We start from the raw sequence: 21,728 nt of genomic DNA, 5'->3' as shown, positions 1-21,728 counted from the left end.
CCCCAGCTGACTTCCTGCCCTTTGGGCAGGGGGCTGGACTCGATGATCTCCCGAGGTCCCTTCCAGCCCTAATGTCTATGAAATCTATAATCTGTTAACAACTATTTTTAAACACCTAACTGTCCCATAGTGCAAACTTGTGACAGTGGTCCTCTTATAGGAGCAATAAGTTTATAATGACTAACTTCTCGTTGCTTTAAATATCTTGGCAATAGTATATTTATAATTGGAGCAGAATAGTTAGACCTGAATAGATCAGGAGATTGATAATGAGGTGAAGGAGGCTAGAACATTTTATTTCTGTGCCACTGTTTGTGTGGTCCTTGCAAACAATAACAAAAGAGCACTCTGAGGCATGCCTGAAAGGAGCTTGGTTATTCATTCACCTTCCCCTTTGCAGTGGGTAGGTATCTGAAACAGCCTTGCAGGTAGCAGTAATTGGCATTGTTAGAGCTGACAGAAGGAGGGAGCTTGTCATAAAAAAACTCAATGTTCCCTGTTCTTGATTATTCCAGAGTAAGAAAAAGAGAAGTGTTTTGATGATGCATGCTTGCTTGAGTGATATTTAATTTATAGAATAGTCTTCAATATATGTTCAGGTCTGACTAGTGATACAAATTTAAGCTTAGCTTGAAATTGGAGATGGTAGAGAGTCCCAGTCTGAGTTAATGATGAAGGCTTTCATTGTTAAAATCGGAAAACTCCACCAACTTTTTTGTATTGATTTCCAGGGAATATCTTGGTTTATATGTAGCTAGATCTGTGGATTCGGAACAGTCTTTCAAAAAAATGTCCCATATAATTCATTAGTTTTCCATCTCATTTCGGGGCCTCTGGCCAGTCAGGCCCAACTGGGTTGAGCTCTTAAACTTCCATACCTGACCTTGATTCTTGGCTAATGCAACTACCCCAGTTCTTGGTGACTGGATTAGAGTTATAGAGAAGAAGGACTGGAAGAGACATCCAGAAGACACCTAGTCCAACTTCTTGCCTGAGGCAAGATCATTCTGGTCCAAACCATCCCATACAGTTATAATCTAAACTCTACTACATAAGGCTACCATCAACGCTGACACAACATAGACCTAACACCCTAACCTGCCACAAGTAAAACAGGGGAACCATAGAAGCCAATGTCCTGCTTCTATAAAATGTTGTCAATATAAACTCAAGAGATCCCATACCCCCACTACAGAGAGAGAGAAGGCCCCTTACAGTCCATACCAATCTGACCGTGGGGTAAAATTCCTTCCTGATCTCAGATATGGTGGTCAATTTGACCCTGAGCAAAGGGGCCAGACCCTCTAGGTGCCTTTGCTCCCAGCAAGAACTTTGGTATGCCCTAGTCAAAGTTCACAGCCTTCACTGTAGCCAATACCCAATGCCTCTGGGAGGGCTTAAAAACACCCTGAATCATATAGCAGAAAAATGGGGGAAAGGGTGAGGCAATCAGCAGAGCCCAAAAGCATGGGACATAACCAAGGTATAAAATAGACCTATGTAAGGTAGCAATGCCTAGGTCATGTCCAACCAGTGGCTGCCCAACATCTTCTTGAATTCCTTCAGTGATGGAGAGTCCACAACCTCACCAGGCAGTCTGTTCAGCTGGTTCACCGTTCTAACAACAAAGACGTTTTTCCAGATATGCAGCTTAACTTACCTTGCTACAACTCCAAGCTGCTGGTCTGCATCTTCTCTGCAGCAAAAGTAAAACCATGCTTTCCCTCTTTTTCATGGAAGTCCTTTTAGTATTTGAAGACTGTTATCATGTCCCCTCTTAAGCACTTTTTCTGCAAGCTGAACATACGTAGCTCGTTCAAGTCTCTCCTCATATGACTTGCCTTCCAAACGCTTGATTGTCTTTGTTACCCGCATCTGGAACCTCTCTAACTTTTCCATGTCTTTTTTAAAACATGGAGCTCAGAGCTGCACACAGTACTCCAGATGAGGCCTAACCAGTGCTGAGTAGAGAGGCACCATCACCTTCTGTGTATTGCACCTAATGCTTCTATTGATACAGCCCCAAACTGCATTCATTTTTTGTGCAGGTGCATTATGCTACAGACCTGTATTAAGTCTGTGATCTACCAAGACTCCCAAGTCCTTTTCCAGAGTGCTGCCATTCAGCCAGGTGTGATCCATTTTGTATCTGTGGCTTGCTTATTCCTCCCAGGGTGTAGCACCTGGCATTTGTAAGCACTGAACTTTATCCAGTTAGCTTTAGCCCAGCTTTCCAATCTGTCAAGAGCCTTCTGAATTGTACTCAGATCCCCTCCAACATGTTCTTAATCTTCCCCAGTTTTGTGTTGTCTGCAGACTTGCTCAAGAAGTTTTCTGTGGCAGCATCCAAATTGTTAATAAACATGTTGAACAGCAGGACCCCCAGGGCAGACCCTTGTAGAACGCCACTTGAAATCTCCTATCATTCCTACATGGACGTGTTAATAACTACCCGTTGCTTGCAGCTATTGTATCAGTTAACTGTCCACCTTCTACTAGTTGATCCAGTCCACATTTCTCCAGTTTGTTTGAGAAGGTCATGTGGGACCCTGTCAAAAGCCTTGCTGAAGTCCAGGTACACTGTATCTAAAGCATTCCCTTCAACCATCCAAGCAGGTGCTTTGCCAAAGAAGATCAGGTTTGTTTGACATGATTTTTTTTCACAAATCCATTCTGGCTGCTTATGATCAGCCTTTTTTCCTCCAGAGGCTTGCAAATGGTCTTCCTGAGTGCATGCTCCAGTAACTTTCAAGCTATTGAGGTGAGGTTAACTGGTATATAGTTCCCTGGGTCCTGCATTTTGCCTTTTTTAAAGAGGGACACTACGTAGACCCTTTTCCAGACCTTTGGTACATGGCCTGCCTACCATGACTTCATGAAGATAGATCATTGCCAAGGGCTTCAAGATCTCCTCTGCTAGTTCCTTCGGGACCCTGGGATGAAGCTTATCAAGCCCTGCTAACTTAACTGGCTGCTGAGAGCACCACTCAGTCCCTTTAAACACACCTGCAGGCATGTCTTCACAACAACCTCATTCTGCTCTAGCAAGACTTGTATTTAATGCTGTATCTGATTCTGGCTCCTGACTCGGTTTTAGCTTTCCTGACTCTCTTCTTGGATCTTCCCTGGAATTTGGTACCAGCTCCCTGATTCTCCTGGCTTCTGACCTTGGCTTGTACCCCAGGCTACATCTCTCAGATCTCTGCTCCATTGATACAGACCCCAACCTAACACCTCAGTAACCTGCACTCCCACCCAGCTGAACTCCCGTTGTTGCCTTTCAGGGGCCAGTCTGCAGGTCCAGCTGCCTACATCCTGTCTGAACTCTCACATCTCTGTTGTGGAACAGAAGATCTTTTGCTAAAGTGTTTTCATCTTTTCAGCTTTACCTGTTTTTTAAGAAAGAAAACAAAGCTAAAGAATGTCATTTGCAGTCTGTCAGCGCTGCAATTAGGAGGATGTAGTTTCTGTTAGTAGCTGCGTTTATCAACAGGGCTCTCCTGATAAATGTAGCATCTCCTGCCTACTCTTCTAATTAGAGTCCACTTAGCAGAAATCAGTTCAGGATTGCTGTCTTTCAAACATGTTAGAACCTAAACCTCTTGAATGCTGTTTTGTACTCAGTGGAAGAGAAACTTTCCCTTTCCTTCAGAAAAAGAAAAGTCTATGATTGTTTGACTTTGAATATGGTGACATCATAATATATCAATGAGGGTAGAGAGTCACTCTGCGGCGGTGAGTTATGGCCATTACATCTCATGATAAAGTAGCTCAATACTGAGCTGCAGTTAAACAACTTGCATTACAGTTTCTCTGTCTTCAGAAAAGAAGACTCTTAAACATATTGGAGACATTTGTAAACTTTACTTTTCTCTCCAAGGAATTTGTCTTATTAATACAACAGAGTTCATCATTTCTTTTGCTTACGTTCCCCCTTGCCTCCCAGTCAGCTGTTCATATCTTTTACCATGCAACTAGTTTGTTGGGCGGTATGAGTGAGACACCATATCAGTCTTCCTAATGCATTTACTATTTTCTTACTGACTTTTTGACCATGCTTGAGTATCTTTTATTTGAAGCTAGGAACAATAATGTAAACTTCCTTAGAGTTGCATTCTGTTTAAACTTGATAAACTTGGTTTTGGAGTGCTGTGGTGGGCTGCATTCTACTGAGTCCACCTGCTAATATCACCTTCCTTTTTTTTTCCTCTTGAACAAAGCAGAACAGTAGGGAGAAGAAAAACAAGATTCAAATCTTGCAGGCAGCAATGTTCTCTGTATTGCCCTCTGTATGTATGAGGAGAGAGGTGCAAAACCTCTGTCCTTTTCTGTCTTGCTTTAGATCTCTTTGGAGGATGGGTGTGGTGGAAATGAAGAAGCTTCCCCATCACCTTACTCTGTTTTGCCAGGAGTAAGTGAGAATGGGAAAAACTCATCCTGGAATCCAGGGGGTGGGCAAAAGAAGTCTTTCCCCATTGAAAATATAGAGAAAACTTAATCTCTTTACACTGTTAATCTCCTTTGACTAGGTTCTCAGGCTCCTTCTATGTACACATAGCTGGCTTGGATGTATAGTGATGGTATGGTATGCCATGAATAGATGTCCTTTTTCTTCTGTGGAGAGAGCTGCAGAAAAGGTCACTATGCCTAACTCTAAGAAGCCTGTTAAAGGGACAGGCGGTGAAACCCATTCCAGCTTGCACTGCCCTTTGAAACTCCCTTTTGACAGCGAGGGCCTAGCCAGCACTGGAGTTAGGGAAATTAGTGCACAACAATGGTATTTTTAAATTACGTGGGCATAGTTTTCCTTCACCCTAGCATTCTCTGAGGCATCTTTGCTTGAAAGAGCCTAAGGAATCTGTGAAGTGAAACCAGGGCAGTGTCTATTTCCCCTGTTCCCTTGAACAGAAAACCATTTAAAAGGCCTATGCTTTTAAATAACAATGAAGCCAGCTAGGGTTGTATAAAAATATTTCTAAATGGCTTTGGAATGTAATAGGAGTTTTTTAGCTACTTGTGAAATTCTGTAATACTGATTATAATTCTCCATTGAATTCATCAGGTTGGTTAAAATGAACATTTATGGTAAAGTTACTAGAGGGGCACCGATACATCGGTTCATATCATATCGGCATCGATAAAAGCAAAATTGACATTATTAGCAATCGGCCTTTTCTGACTGACGTGCCCGATAATGTCACTAATAAATGCTGCATGCATGCGTGTAGCCATAGGATACATGCCGCCCGCCCAGCAGCTTGCACAGCAGTATCTGGCTGGTAATTCTGTTGGGGGGAAGGGGCATACAGGGGGGCAGATTGAGGCCCCTGTGGTGAGGGAGGGAGTGAAGAGGCATTCAGCTCTGTCCTGTACTTGCCCCTGCCCCAGCCCCACTCTCTCTCACTGCAGGGGCCTTGATCTCTTTGCCCCCCCCCCCATTCCCCTTCCCTCTCCCACCCTTTCCACCCCAACAGATTTACCAGCTGGATGCTGTTTTCCAAGCTACCTTGCTGTATATTGGCAATTGGATCAGTATTGGCTGATATGGCTTATTAATTATCTGCCATTAGTATTGACCCCCAAAAAATCTCTGTTGGCATATTCCTGAAAGTTACCCTAAGTTTAACTGTCTGTTGACTGCCAGAATATTGTTTCTTAGAAAGAGAGAATAGTGGAGGAGGCAGGAATTGCTCTAAAAACACTGGTAGGACCTTTTTATTTCTGCCTCTTATTGAAAATTGCTCAACCCAAAAGGTGGGCTCCTCAGTGCCTTTTCAGAAAATGGGGTTTTGAAAAGGGGGACTTGGGGTGAAGCCAAAAACTCAACCCACTCCTTTCCTGAGGTTATGAAAAGAAGTGTGGAATCTTTTATCCTCTGAGAAGGGCTGTGGGAAAATGTCAGAGAGTTGGATTTTTAAGAACTGTGCAACTGTTTTAATACATTTTTAATTTTTTTTTTTAAATTTAAAAATAAACTAGAAGGTTAGCAAGCCTCAAATTCCTCTGGGCTTATCAGCAACTAGGGGTACATGAAGTTTCGGTCTGTGATTTGATTTGGAGAAGATTCGGCCCAATTCAGAGGCCAAGTCACTAAATCCGAATTGAATTGGGAGGAAAAAACCCCAAACCTCTGAATTGATTTGGAGCCTCTGAATCAATTCAGAAAAGATTTGGAGATTCAGAAGGCAGTGTTTCAGGGGAACAGAAACTGAGCAGAGGGAGGGGGAGTGGGGGGAAGACTGACATCTTTGGAGGGGAGATGGGTCAATGGAGAGGTACCTGGGAAGTCAGATTCTGGAAGGTTGTCTATCTAAGAGCCTGTCCCTCACCCCCTGATGCCTCCATTTCCATTTTCACTGACTGGGTTTTTTTACTGCATTGCATGCCAGCTGCTGGCTTCTTTATTAACAGCAGACAAACCAACTGCAGGTGCTTCTTCAGCCTGACTAAGGGTTTTTCAACCCGAAACCTTGCTAAGATATTTTTCTCTGTTCAGTTGGTCTACTAAAAGATACCAGATTGTCCCAAATAATCTTGTCTGCCACTGCCATGCCCTGAGACCAACACCCCTAGCACCTGTCCCCAGTCAGCTGCCTGGAAGGAGGCAGGCCCCTGGGCACATCTAAGCCCCAGGGCTGGGCTGGCAGGGAATGCTCTCTGACAGCTGCTGGAGAAGAAGCTCCTGCATTCTTCTCCAGCCGCTGCCTGAGGTGCGACTGAGGTGCTACTGTGCTGCTTACTAAGTTATTACCTGTTGTTGTTTAAAGTGGTGGACTGGACTGAGGTTGTAGGGGAGGAGGAAGCCTCACTGGGGCACACTACCATGTTGTGTAGAGGCTCCAGTGCCAGTGAGGGCGCACCAAAACACACGCATAAAAGTCATACATCATGAGTTTTGCTTGTCAGCAGCTTGAGGTGCAATTTCCCAGAAACCCCTGCACCTATCTCCTTGAAACTTGGCAGGCCTCATGCCCTCAGAAGGGGCTACCATCCCTGCTGTTTTCATCCAAATCTGCCATAACACACACACAACACGAGTTTAGCTGTCAGCAGTTTGAGGTGCAGTTTCCAGAGCTATACCCACCCTTCACTCAACAGCTGCAGACCACCCTACAAGCCTATCCAACATGTGGTGGCACCTCCATCCTAATACATGGTATTTTTGTTGCTGACATGTTTCATGCTCAGCCCCTGGGAGGGCTATATACATTTTTGCAATTTCAACTTTTTGTTTTTAATATTCTTATAGTAAACGCTTAACAACTCAAGTTTCTTTCCCACTTGCTCTCTCTGTCTTGTGCTCACTCGCTGTCTTGCTCTCTGACCTCCCCCAATTTTGTTATGCTAGAGATTCTTGACCACATATTTCTCAGTCTGAACCTTTGTCAGAATTTTTTTTTCAGTATTGGTATGGAATTGATTTAAATTTCTCTTGCTTTGTTTTTTAAACATGTTACTGATGGAAGCAGGGAAAACAGAATAAGATTTCTTCATGGAAAGCAGTTGGTATTTTGTTGTTATGCAGATCTCAGTGTATTCTTGCATCTATTAAAGAAAGGGATGGTGTGGGGAGTGGTGGGGACAGAGCAATATAGTAAAACTGTGGAGAAAAACAGCTGATGGGAACTTGCTTGAATTCAGGCTACCATCAAATCTGGAGAGAGAGTTCCTGGAAATCCTAGGAAACACACCTGCCCATTAATATAGAGATGTCCCTATTCCACGAAGATGCCCTTGAAAGAGTATTGCATTTAATTGTATTAAATATGGCACTGAAAAAGAACTGTTTGACAGTGTAGTAGATCTAGATATGTGTTGGTATACTCTGGGAATTTTCTGTATTATTTAAATTTCTCAAACAACGTTATGGTTAAAAATATAGGCTAAGAAACATGCACATCTGTCTAGCACACTGCTCTAATACATGGAAAAGCTGAGTTCTTAGTGCTTTAATCACCACTAAGCTATCAGTACTCTTCCACTCGAGCCTTTCAGATGTATAATCTTTACCCAGTAGATGGCAATCTAATTACACCCCTGAATTTATTTTATATTCTATCCAGTAGAGAGCAGTAGTGTACACACATGCTAGCAAAAGTATTGAAATACCAACAAGCCTGTTATTCCAGTTCAGTTCAACCTACAGCAAGCTGTGGTTCTACTACAGATACCAGCACAAAGCCCCTGAAGACTTGGAAATTGGGTTTTGCAGTGCTAGCCAGATTAGCTAGCATTGCATCTTGTCTGTGCTTGCAGACCCTTTAGACTAGAAAACTGAGGATTTAAGAAAATATCAGCAACATTCTCTACCCCTGTCAGTAGTTCTGTAATTTGATTCCTCTTTCTCTATGTGCCGGGCTAATTGAAAAAAAAGAGACAGACACCTGGTCATGTGAGGAAGAATAATGAAGCTGTCAGTTTGGGCTAGTAACTCTTCAATATAGGTCCCTATAACCTTACTGTTCTCTGCCTGGTAGTCATCATGTATGATTAGTTTGAGTGTTAGAAAATTAGGATTGTCAAAAGCAATTATTTTGAGTTACCTCTCTGTTCACTACTTGCATTTGTTACCTTAGTTGCTGCAGAATGGCATGCATAGGCTAATTAAATACTAATGCAAGGGCATCTGTTTTATGCAGTAGAGACATGACAGTAGCCTTTATGAAACCTATGTTCTTTTTTGTCAACATTGTAACTTCTGTGTAATTGTATTTCATAATTTAATGGTTTCCTTTCTTGCCTATAGATTTAGTTAAGAATGATATAAGGTAGGGTTAACGTTCAACTTAAGGGCCATGCTACTTGTTCAAATTACAGCTAGATAGAAACCAGGTCTAGCGTTGTTACACGTTTTCAAGTGCTAACTTTATAGCTAGTTGTTCCTTTTATAGCTGGCAAGTCATTTTTTATCATGTGATAATTACTTTGCACATGTGACTGGTCTAAATGTATTGCTGAATTAACCAATTAATTGTTTACACGTATCATGCAGCAAGGACCTAGGGGGTCCTTTTCATTATGTTTTTTATCTTGCAATAATGGCAAAATGCATTTATGGTAAAAGCTTTTCATTATGGTTTGTATTTTGCATTTAAGGCAAAACTTGTTAAGGGGTGCAGTACTGTCAGGATGAAGGACTTAGACGACTACCTGGTTTATGTCTTTGATAAATCCATATGTATCAGGGAGAAAACCCAAAGCACTATAATGAATGAATGAAAATAAGCATTCTTCCTTCAGAACCATTTTTTACTACTGAAGAAGTTCACACATTAACTTTGGAAGCTCATCCAATGTACTTGCTCTTTTAAAAAAAGTCTGCTTCTCATTCCAGTTCAATTAAATTTCTTTTTTCTACATCTTGCTTTCATTTTTTGTCATCTCAACTGTCCTCACACTTAAATAACTCCTTCTTTTTCATATCCCAGTGGAACTACTCTTTAAAAAAGCCTTTTATTTCTTAAAAACACTTCAATGCAAAAGATGCATAGATTCTATATCACAAGTGGCCTCAAAAATTGAAATAATTAATTTGTTTTGCATATTTTGATGATTCTCTACCCATTCACCCTAAAAATGTATATGCATGTGTGCCAAGAAAGCAAACTAAAACTATTTTTGTTGAAATTAGAATGGGTTTGAGAGCTTTGCTTGTGGCTGTAAGAGTCTAGGGCAATATGTGAGAAGCAGGGTTTGTTGATTTTTTTTTTTTTAATAAAAGATGTTATAGACACTTCTAGGCACAAAGTGCCCTTCCACCGTGAGGTACAGTCCAAGATAAATACTAGGTAAAACAATTACTTTTATGAGACTTCATTATGTAAATGGAAACAGTTACCTGAAGAAGGGTAAGAGGAAAATGAATCTGTGGAGCAAAGGTAAGATGTCAAAAGTAGTTAGAAAACAAGTAAAAGACAAACAGCTTGATGTTTACATTGGACAAGCAGAAATTTTATATGAGAAAGAGTGAATGGACACCGATTTGACATCTGTTTGACATCAGAAAGACACAAAAGCCTGTGGCAGAATACTATAACCTCCATGGACATCCATTACTGATCTTAGAGCAGCTGTTTGTAAACAACAAACTTCAAAAACTAACTTGATCATGATATTGCAGAACAAGAAATCATCCACAGACTGTTAAGTAGAATCTGAATAGAGACTCTCTATTCTTAGCCCATTACCTGGACTAGTTTTTAGTACCCTTGTGTCCCTCAAGTTCTTTGTTTATCTATTCAACTGACTTGCATCTCTCTTGGCAGTGCCCCCTTCTTTCTCTTTCCCTATCCTTTGTATTTAAATGAATTTAGAATCATAGAAAGGTCAGCGCAGTTTGGAGAGGTCAGCAGCCTTCAGTGGTAAAAGAACAAGTTAGGGACTATTTAGAAAAGCTGGACATGTACAGGTCCATGGGGCCAGATGCAATGCATCCAAGGGTGCTGAGGGCATTGGCTGATGTGATTTCAGTCACTGGCCATTATCTTTGAAAACTCACGGTGATTTGGATAGGTCCTGAATGATTGGAAAAGGGCAAATATAGTGCCCATCTTCAAGAAAGAGAAGAAGGAGGATCCAGGGAACTATAGACTAGTCAGCCTCACCTCAGTCCCTGGAAAAATCATGGAGCAGGTCCTGAAATAATCCATATCTAAGCACTTGGAGCAGAAGAAAATAATCAGGAATAGTTGGCATGGATTCACCAAGGGCAAGTCATGCCTTACCAGCCTGATTGCCTTTTATGATGAGATAACTGGCTCTGTGGATGTGGGGAAAACAGTGGACATAATATATCTTGACTTTAGCAAGGCTTTTGATACCAGCTCCCACAACATTCTTGCAACCAAGCTGAGGAAGTATGGGTTGGACGAATGGACTTTAAGGGGGAAAGAAACCTGGCTGGATCATCAGGTTTAATAGGCAGTAATCAATGGCTCAATGTCTACTTGGCAGGTGGTATCAAGTGGAATGCCCCAGGTGTCAGCCCTGGGGTCAGTTTTGTTCAGTATTTTCATTAACAATCTGGAAGAAGGGATGGATTGCAACCTAAGCAAGTTGGGGAGGATGACACCAAGGGAGAGGTGTAGTAAATACACTGGAGGGTAGGGCTAGGATTCAGTGACCTAGATAAATTGGAGGAAAGGACCAAAAGAAATCTCATGAGGTTTAATAAGGGCAAGTACAAAGTCCTGCATTTAGGACAGAATAATCTCATGCACTGCTATGGGATTGGGACCAACTGGCTAAGCAGAAGCTCTGAAGAAAAGGACCTGCGGTTATAGCGGACAAAAAACTGAATATGAGTCAACAGTGTGCTCTTGTTGCCAAAACGGCTAACAGGATACTGGGCTACATTAGTAGGAGTGTTACCAGAAGATCAAGGGAAATAATATTCCCCTCTTCTGCATTGGTGAGGCTACATCTGGAGTACTGTGTCTACTCACTATAGAAAGGATGTGGACAAATTGGAGAGAGTCCACTGGAGGACAACAAAAATAGTGAGGGGGTTGGGGCACATGACTTCTGAGAAAAGGCTGAGGGAACTGGGCTTATTTAGTTTGGGTGAAAGAAGATTGAAGGGGGATTTGATAGCAGCCTTTAACTACCTCAAAGGTGGTTCCAGAGAGAATGGAGCTAGGCTATTTTGAGTGGTGACAGATGACAGAACAAGGAGCAATGGTCTCAAGTTGCAGCAAGGGAGGTTTAGGTTGGATATTATGAAAAACTTTCTCACTAGGACCATGGTGAAGCACTGGAGTAGGTTACCTAGAGTGGTGGTAGAATCTCCATCCTTGGAGGTTTTTAAGACCCGGCTCAACAAAGCTCTGGCTGGGATGATTTAGTTGGGTATGGTCCTGCTTTGAACAGGGGGTTGGACTAGAGTTCCCTTTTATCCCTAATTTTCTATGATGTTATTCCTGTGTTTAGTACCTCTGCTTTCTGAGGCATGTCCCCATGAGCAGGAAACTGCATTCCCCAGGGACAACTAGCAGCAGCACATATTTATGGACAATTCCCCTGCATGTGTGCTCTGGCGCATGACAAGTCGCCCTGGTAGGGTAAGGGAAACTGATGCTTGCAGTCTTACCGGGGCTCCTGGGGGCCTCCCAGGACTCCAGCAGCAGTGATCCAGGCATGCAGAGCTTGACTGGCAGCCAGAGCATGTCCCTGGCCAGCCAGGTTCTAATTATAAACCGTGCAAGCTGCAAAGTGCACTACCCCGCTTTTTTCTGGAATGGGTTTTTGACACCAGGATCTCCCGGTGTCAGAAAAACCTACCGCGCTGCAAATTTCCAGCATGGTGAATGCCTCCATGTGTGGCAGCACAGATGGGTCTGCAGCATCACAAACCACATATGTATGCTTGTGGGGACATGCCCTGATAGTCCAGACATAGCATCTGATGAGGTAGGTTGTAGCCTACATAAGCTCTTGGTTCTCTGAATGAGTTAGTTTATAACAGGGGTTCTTAACCTTTTGCGGACCCAAGGCATCCCTAGGTAAATGTCAACTGTTTTCACTAGCTTTCTTTTTGCCTACAGAAAAATAGTAGAGAAATTCTTTTCTTGGAAAGATCACAACAGTGCAGAATCTTTTTACTACTGTTTGAAATCTCTGGTTTTATGTTGTGAATCCTGTTTTCAAACCAGCAGTGCTAGCATTGCATGGCATCCTGTGGCACCCTTGAAAGGATCTTCGGGCACCCCAGAGTGGTATGACAATCACTGGTTTATAACGTGCCACACTGCCCTGACTTTTGCCTGTATAAAAGTAAAAGATGGTTTCAAAGGAAAGGAGGTCATTATTACTTGTGAAGTAGAGAGAGGATAGTGAGGAAAGAAGGTAAATTGCAGTGAGCCATAAAGCACAACAGTCTCTGTTCAGGCCACGGCTTTTAGTGTTCAGTAAAGTAATGAATTCTTGTTTTAAGGCCTGTCTTTGGAAGGTATTGTATAGACCTCCCTTGGGGTCGAAAAGTAAGTAGTTGTTCTGTGAAAAGTTTTCCCTTGCTGGTGGTTGCATATTTCATAGTTTTGTAGATGTTAGGGTTGGAAGGGACCTGTTAGATCATGAAGTCTGACAGCCCCGCCCTGTTTCTGTCCTTTATCATTGTTTCTGTGAAAGTTCATTCTGTAACAGTGATTCTGTTCAGTTTCACCCAGATGGTTTCCATGAGGGCATTTTATCAGTATTAGTAGAATGCCGGTGTGTTAAAATAAAAGGGAAAAAAATCTAGCAATTGCAGCACTGCACGTTTCCTTCGCTCCCTCAGAAGAGATTTGCTGTGCTGTCCCTAATCATTGAGAATCGGTTAACTGTGGTTAGAAGTTGTCAAGGAGTTCACTCTGTACTTGGATGAGTAGTCTCTCTTGAAACTTAGCAACCAAGTGAAAAATAAAGAGTTTGTGAAAAGAGCATGCCTGCATGAAAAATGCAGAAAATCAACACATGCAGAAATGAAAGAGGGAGATGGAGACATCCCTCTAATTGCTCTTTATGGGAGATAGCCATCCTAAGAAGCTATTTAATTTCTGAGTTAAAGTTCAGACTGACCCTTCCTAATCCTACAGGCTTCCTGTACATCAGAGCTATATTCCAAAACAACAACTGCACACACACCAAAATGAATGCACAGCAAATCTATCGAAGACAAGAATACTTAATTACCTGTGGGGGCACATATCTCACAAGAAAACCACTCTCTCTCCAATCTCTCAGTTCTAATCCTCAAAGCGAATTAACAAAATACCTTTCACAGACAAGCCCACAAACTTCACTTCATCTACCTACTGGATACAAAAAATCATGGACTAAATATAGACATTGGATTTATGACACATTTTAACCTGCCTGATATCTGACTCTCTAGGTAAACCCTCTGTCTCATGTACTTGACCACCTCAATTTACATTTTAACTGACTGGCTTTCTTGCATATGTACTGGCTTCTGACTGCTTTACCACTCGATCCAGGAAGAGCACAGATCATTTGCAGATGCTTCCTCAGCCTGAGGAAGGGCAAAAGCTTGCTAAGAAGAATTTTTCCAACTATTTGAGTTGGTCTAATAAAAGAGATCTGCCTCAGAGCTATATTGATATTCAGATGTGAGGTAGGAATGAAGTATGAGACAAGTAGGGCTAATGAAAAAATGTAGATGCAACTTATGTGACATGATATAAAAGAAACATTTTAGAATCAAAGTATATAGAATGGTACAACTTTAGTCATTGCCTTTCACCATTCTGGTATTTTTAGAGGAAACCATTGTTTATTACCCTACAATATATTTGTTCAGTACTAATTGTTAAAATGATGCAAATTGGACCATATTCAAGGTTGCGGATACTTCCTGTGAACAGGAGCTGCTCTTTCAGCAGGTTTTCAAGTACTTTTTGTCTAAAAATAGTAAATCTCCTGCTACATTGAAGGTAGAGAAAAACTTATTGAATGCATTTGAAAAAAAAAAGAAATCTGAGACTGTGATTGTGATAACAGAGCCAGGCAATTTCCTGTTTTTATTTACTTGGCTTTTTAGTTCAGTTGCTGTAATGGGTTTTTATTCCAGTTTCTAGTATAAACAGAGTATAAAGCATTCCATACTTGTTTTATTTTCTCTTTTTAATTGTAATCTTTATAAAACTAGGGAAAAGAATTCTGATAAATGTATTTGTCACGTGAAACGGCATGTAGCCTTTGCAGTAGCCCAAGCTGATAGGCCTGTGGTGAGGTGTACATTCTTAATTTGTCATGTTGAGGATTGCCCTGTGTCAGTCAGATAGTTTCCAAAGAATGTATCATTGAAGTCACCTACCTTCATAGATGGTACCATACTAGTAGCTCTTCCCACATTTCCATCAAGACATACACAATGGGGAGTAAAGTGCTATTGTGGTGGGGGCCCTAGGTTTAATGGCCTTGATGTACAAACCACAGCTTTGGCTCTTTATTCTTCCTTCACAGGAACTCTGATCTAGTGTGAATGTAGGAGGAGGATCTAGAGGTGCATCTGTATAACCTGTTAAAAGTGAAACAACCCCCCTCAGATTCACTATTAGGAAGTAAGATATAATGATCAAGTTTCCTTTTCTTTTTTTTCCCCCCTAGGGATTTGCGATTTAACAGAATACAAGAAATTCCAGCAGGCACCTTTCGGAAACTGAAGAATTTGAACACTCTGTAAGTCTTTGCAATTTGCTATTGGTATTCTGGTTCTGGCTTGCACTGTTACTAGCATTTTAATTAGTATGCTATACGCTGCACTTGTCATAACTCTCCTCCCTCCTTACTGATCCCACATTTTTTGTGAATTAGCCGTGCTGTATTCAAATATATTGTTATCATTTGAAAGTATTTAGAAAAAACAAATATATATATATATATTTTCATCATATGGATTGTTTGAATGTTTAGTGTATTAGCACTTCATTTTAGGTGGTCCAGGATCTATTTTGTACTTTTATATTGTGAGCTTATCCAGCATGTGCTGTGTATGGCATAGGAAGCAATAAAATCCTCGTCAAAATTAAAGTCTAAGTATACTAATATTCCTATGACTCTTAATTTAGATGACTGAGACTTGCTAAGCGGTCATGTGGGACACAATGAATAGCCTATAATGAATAACATATATTTTGAAGCAGATTTCTAGATTAATATTCATTTTGTTGTAACATCTGAAATTCTTGAATTTACACACATTTTTCCTAACTACCTGGCATTTATCCACCTATTCACAAATAATTTTGCACCATATACGAAGAATAAATGTTTCATTTGTTAATGATTCAACACATAGGGACAATATTTCCCTTTCCCCTGCAAATATAAATACCTGCGTTGCAGCAGATTTGGAGCCCAGTTCAGCAGGAATTGAGGCATATGGGTTTGGAACTATAAGCATATAATTCCACTTGCCTTCAAATGTGGAATACCCATGTTCTTAAAATTAGGCTCATGTTTTAAGTATCTTACTAAATCAAGGCTGTGATAATATTGTGTTGTACAGAGAGAAAGGGTTGGTAATGCACTACATACTCATGAAGAACAAGGAGTGTTAGAAATAATTGTTCTCTAAAGAAAAAAAATCAATCATAGTTGACAAAATTCACAGTAACCTTATTTAAGAAAATTAACTGACATTGTCACATGGACTGAAAACCTGGCAATGAAAACAATAAACAAAGTATTATGAGGCTGAACAGCACTCTGGTGAGGTTGCAGGTTGTGGCCACTGGGCTTTGGTTGCGGAGTCATCTTAACTGTTTTGATGGTTTGCTGATGATCTAGGGGAAGTGTGTGCATGTTTGGGGAGGGTTAGGTGGCAGCATGCAAAATTACAGTTGTAGCTAATTCTGCATCTGAAAGGTAGGAAATAGGTTGAAACAGCCTGGAAAAATGTAAGAGAACATAGCTAGAGAAAAATGTAACACCATGTTTTGATATAGTGGAATTATTTGAGAATCAGGAATTCAGAAAACCTCTAAGGCTGTTTGTGAACAGAAAATGAACACAAGGGTGAAATGTGTTAAGGCAGAAGGAGGGGAAGAAGAGAAGTAATTGGCTTAGATATGCAGAAATATAGCATATCACCAAAGAGATGAGAGCACCTCCATTTACTGCTATGGTAAAAAATGATGCTAGAATACTCTGCTGTCTTTAGTTTGAAAGATGACAAATTAGAAACTTGTCTACAAAAGCAAAACAATTTTTCTTTTGGAGAAATTGGCTCATGAAGAGCAATTAAAACTATGATGCATGCACACTGACATAATGGAATTTGTTCTTTCCATTTTCATTAAAAAAATAAATATATTAAAAATCTTCCCAAACCATCTCAGTGGTTCTCATAAGTAATTATGGTGTTTAGCTTCACAGGATTACACTTGTAAACAAGGTGTAAAATATCATGTATTTTTTATTTTCATGGTGTTAAATAAGAATTTTTTATGGAGCAATGGGCATAAAGTTCCTCATAAGTAGATTTTATTTCAGGATCCGGGCATAAATTAGATGAGCTATTAGGAAAATCTATAAATGAAGGGAAAGAAGGATACTGAAGAAGCAAGCCATCAGCTTTGTATTCGGACTGCTAATATGGGTTTGGAGCACCAGGTTAGTTTTAAAAAGGAGATGTGAGTCTTTAATTGGTTTCTACAACCTTTTGGTAACCTGGGTACCAAATTTCAAATGACCAGGGTTTTCTCAGAACTTTTTAGGTTCAACCAAAGGTTCCTGATATTCTGTGAATGCAGTTCAGGTTTCAGAGTTAAAGAACAAGGCATGTAGGTGCAGGTCTTCTTACTCCATTTTGACACTTTAAATTATGCCTGTGTTCCATGTGATACTCCCTCTTGCTTCACTTCCTGTCCTAAATGTTGTGTGGGCTGCTGTAGTTTATTAAATAATTCATGTATTTTATCCTGGCTATGTCTGCATCAGAGTAGTGGGCACGTGTATATTCCGCTAATCTAAATTTGAAAAGACTTTAGGATACTTTGGAATGAAATGTGCTATATAAGCCAGCATTAGGTTTGCAAAATATGTTACTGAAAAGATCGCATTTACAGAAACAATGTAGGTAGATACACTTGTTTTATTATTTCTGGAGGCTGAAAAGTGGGAATAGTATAGAGACTAAACTCCTTCAGCTGGATACAAATATATGCAAGTTGGCTTTTTTCTCTCAGAAAGGGGTTGGTAATTGACTCCAGAGAATGTCAAATACTATATTGGACTTGACCTTTTGGAGGTTCTGTAGGCTCTCATTTACACATACCATTGTCATTCTTCTGTTAATGAAAACTTACAAATAATAAAGTATGTATTTTAGAGCTATAAGCTGGCAAACACCTTTAATCAATGTTATAAAACTTTAAACTACTTTTTTCTTTCTCTTTCTCTTTTTACTTTTCCAATGTCCAGCCCTCATAGTGTTAGAAAAAATATTTTACATACTGAACATACTCAGTCACTGTAGTGGGACCTGGGCTAAGGGCCACACCATGGTGGGGCCCAGGTGCTGCGCTCTCAGCTTGTGTTCACCCCCTTATCTCAATATCCCACCTGCTGCAATTTGATGTTAATGACAAGAATATCAGGAGGTGACTGTATGGAGTTTGCTAAGATGGGCACAAGTCTCAGTGTCTAAGCATCTTCTGTGGGGCTCTGCCTCCTTTACACCCAACCCCTTTCCACTCAGGTGTTCCAGTGATGATTGAGGTGCTTCTCAGGTGCCTGTCTTCACATGGCAGGAGAAAACGTTCAATGTGAGAAAAAGCAGCCTAGGACTAAAATGAACTGGCCAAGCTCTGGTTACCAAAGATGTCCATAGCACATAGAAATTACTAAAACAAATGACATAAGTAGTTATCTCTGATGTCTACTTGTGGACCTAATTTTTGGCTTTGTAGTGTGTGCGTCTACCTTCTCAGGCAGCTGAGGCCTTCAGGGTTTGCGCCCAGTCACAAGCCTAATTCACAGAGTGAGCCTGTATTGGGCCTTTGGGACCACGGGTACTGTGAACTCCCATGAGGTCCTTGCGAGTACCTGGTATCCAGTGTCCTCAGGGTGGTCACGTTCCTGCTGTGGGAGCCTGGGTCTAGTTGGTCTCCAGTGAGACGTCCCCATTTCTGGGGCCTGCACTGCCCTATAAGGGAAGTTCTGGGTTGATCTGAGCCAACGCAGACCCCTGCATGCCCCCACATGCCCCATGGCTGCTGCCAGGTGCTAAGAGCCCTCGCGGGGCTCATTACTGGCTGCAGCTGCTGCCTCCCAGCTTTAGGCAGTGCTGGGCATGGTAACCACTTATGCTTGGCTCCGTCCAGGCTCCGGGTCCGGGCGGAGCCTGGCTTCTTTCTTTCAGCCCTGCCCAGGGTATGCAGGGGAGGTGCGTCTCTCACCACTTCTCTACCCTGCCTGGGTAGCAAGCATGCAGGGGGGCATACTGCCTGTCTGTGGGCTCCTTGCCCACCACCAGGATGACTTGGGATCCCAAGGACTGTGAAGTGCTACTGCAATCATTGCCCCAGTGAGTGTGGGACTGGGCTAGGCTCCTGCTACAGTTGCATTTAAACATGCCATGCTTTTTAAATTATTTTCCCTACCCTATGTTTTCAGGATTAGTAGAAATATAAAAGTATTTGAATTTTAAAAGAAAACAAAACTCAATAACAATGGTAAAGAAAGACTCGTACTTTCCCACTGCTCTTAGGAAACAAAACTCTAAATTGTCAAAGTTCTAATTTGTTCTAACACCAGTAGAAAAAAGCTGTACAACTGGTTTCATGAAACTTGGTAGTGTGACCTTTGAAACAATTTATACAACCAGAAGTAGCTGGCGGCCTCAGTAGCTGTCTGTGTATAAACTACTTCTGTCTTCTTGTCGATCTCTGCCTGGCTACTTTAAGAATGCAAAAGATTGGTGCTCTTCTTATTTGTAAGTAAAAGTGGGGTGTGTAAAATGTAACACAGACTGTCAGGTATTAATTTTTAGAAAAGTAGAAAATTGACTTAGAAAAGTAACTAGATGTGAACTCTGCTTTATAATAATGGGCATTCTGTATTCTAAAATTTGTAATGGGTTATTAAAGGCCTTCCTTGAAATTGGTTCATACCCTAAATAGGTCTAAGCCGAAAAAGAAAAAGGTGATTTTGGTGATCAATCCCATACAGAATATTCTAAATATGTTACAGTAAAAGTGAATAGTTCACAGTTAAAGCACATATTGAAAACAGTCCGTCTATCGAGTGGCCAGCACCTTCAAAAAGGAGATATTTTTGCAGAAGTCAGGATTACTTTGGAAGCAAATAAAGAGCAGAAGAAATAGTTGCATAGAAGGCATGTGAGGACTCTTTTTTTTTTTTTTTTTTCCTGATGTCCAGGCCACCAGAAGGTCCTGCTGACTTGAGCTGAAATTGTGTATGCTCAGCACTTCTGAACATCAGGCTCTTGTATATAGAAAAAGAACAGAAGGTGCAGACAGAAGTCTTTCCTCCTTTCCTTTATTTATCCCCTGTCAGTTTCAAAATGCTTAAGTCTTGTTACAAGTATTTGTTTTTAACTATATACTTTTGTTTTGTTTTTGGGGGGGAAGGGATGGGGGTGATAGAGTAGAGTTAAACAAAGAAAAGCCTAGGCCTTCTGTTTTTTAAATGTTCTGCTTCTTAGCCCTAGATTAATTATGTTCATTGTAGAGGAATTTATTATTATGTTGCACTTTGTGTTACTTTGTTGATAGTAATTGGATCCTTATGACAGAGCAAATGTACCCTGCTAAGCACTTGGCAAGACAAGGCTCAAAATCTTGGCTCAGACAACCAAAGACACCACAGGTGTTGGTAATCAGGCTGTCACCATTCCCCTTGGGAAACGCTACTGACTATAGGGTAACTGTCCCTCAGGCAGCTGTGTTTCCAGAGAGTGGAGATATACATCTAGTAGGGAGATAACTGCATGTCATTGAAGAGGGTAAATAGACATTCTCCTTGCTGAATCTGTTTACTTTCTTGTCTTGAAAAGTGCTTATCTTAAGAGGTTCTGAGAGCTGTCATCTTGTTTTGATGCAGGCATAAGGGGTGCCTGTATATGTGCGGGGAGGCTGCTCTGACGCGCTGTAATTTAATCAAGATTAATAGAGTTTGCTGGCATGTACTAATTGGTGTGCTCCAGCCGGCCTTCACATCTCATGTATCAACATCCCTACGTTTCAAAATGGCAGTGGGGGTGCTTTTAACTAAAACTCGTTCCACAAGATTTAATTAAAGCACCCCTGCCACCATTTTGAAGCGTGTGGACGTGGATACATGAGTCGCGGTGGGCACTTTAATCAAAGTGGCTCTCAGATCCTCTCTAATTAAAGCACCCCTCATGCCTACCCCTGAAGTGTATGTAAAAATGCCCTATGTTTCTACTAGGAGAATGACTACTCTTCTGGTAGAAACTTGAAGTATACAAGAGTTCATCCAGTTTCTTCTGAGGGAAAAACACCCCCTCCCTTGCTACAGAAAATCCCTTGTAAGAAAGAACACTTGTGCAGTCCCTTCTTGGTCTGCTCCAGGGCGGGAGTGGCAAAGCCCCCCCCATCAGTTCCCCTGACTGGGGATTCCTGATCTGGGGAGTGGGCAGAGAGTTTTGATAACTGCTTCAGTCCATTCCTGGACCAGTCTAGGAGAGGTAGGTGAGCAGCTACCCTTGCTCCCAGTCTCTTCCCCAAATCAAGTGTTGCCAAGTTTGGGGAATGACTTTGCTCACTGCTCCTGCTACTGTGCTCCCAGAGGATGTCTGATCAAGATGAGTAAACCCAGAGGGTCTGAGGATGGAGGCTGGTAGGTTGAGGGAAGGAAGACATCCTGGAAAGATTAGATTGTGTTTGTTGGAGTTTGTTTTCCTTTGCATGTTTCTAAGTTGGCTAAGTAAACTGCAAGGTATGGGGAAACTCTCAAGGGGTGATAGGAGACGGCCAAAGCAGTGGCTCTTAACCTTTTTTAATCTGTCACGGGACAGGGTCCTAGGAGTGGCCGTGATCTCTCCAGACGCCTCCTACCGTTCCAAGTCCGAGATAAAGCACCCTCGCTCTCGCCCGCCACATCTTTGATGTTAGGTATTTTATAAGGGAGGCTGCCTTTTTGTCCCCTTGGACACGGTGCTCTGGTGTATCCTGGCCCCTGTTCTGTATTGACTGACTTTGTGCACCCCAGCCTTATGGGCTATGTGTGGCTCCTACCACCCC

General features: G+C 41.5%; 1 protein-coding gene across 3 annotated transcripts in view; it reads left to right on the top strand.

The window, feature by feature from the left end:
• PXDNL (peroxidasin like) overlaps positions 1–21,728 on the top strand; it is a 338,939-nt gene that overhangs the window by 120,485 nt on the left and 196,726 nt on the right. For all 3 annotated transcript variants that reach the window (XM_019547935.1, XM_019547951.1, XM_019547943.1), the window contains exon 2: positions 15,106–15,177. In XM_019547935.1, the coding sequence (XP_019403480.1) occupies positions 15,106–15,177 (72 nt within the window). The remainder of the gene's footprint in view (positions 1–15,105; positions 15,178–21,728) is intronic.

The sequence above is a fragment of the Crocodylus porosus genome, unplaced genomic scaffold (genome assembly GCF_001723895.1).
Source record: "Crocodylus porosus isolate Cpor-Errol unplaced genomic scaffold, CroPor_comp1, whole genome shotgun sequence".
NCBI lineage: Eukaryota > Metazoa > Chordata > Crocodylia > Crocodylidae > Crocodylus > Crocodylus porosus.
Note: the sequence above shows the minus strand (reverse complement) of the source record. Positions and strands in the feature narration are given on the sequence as shown.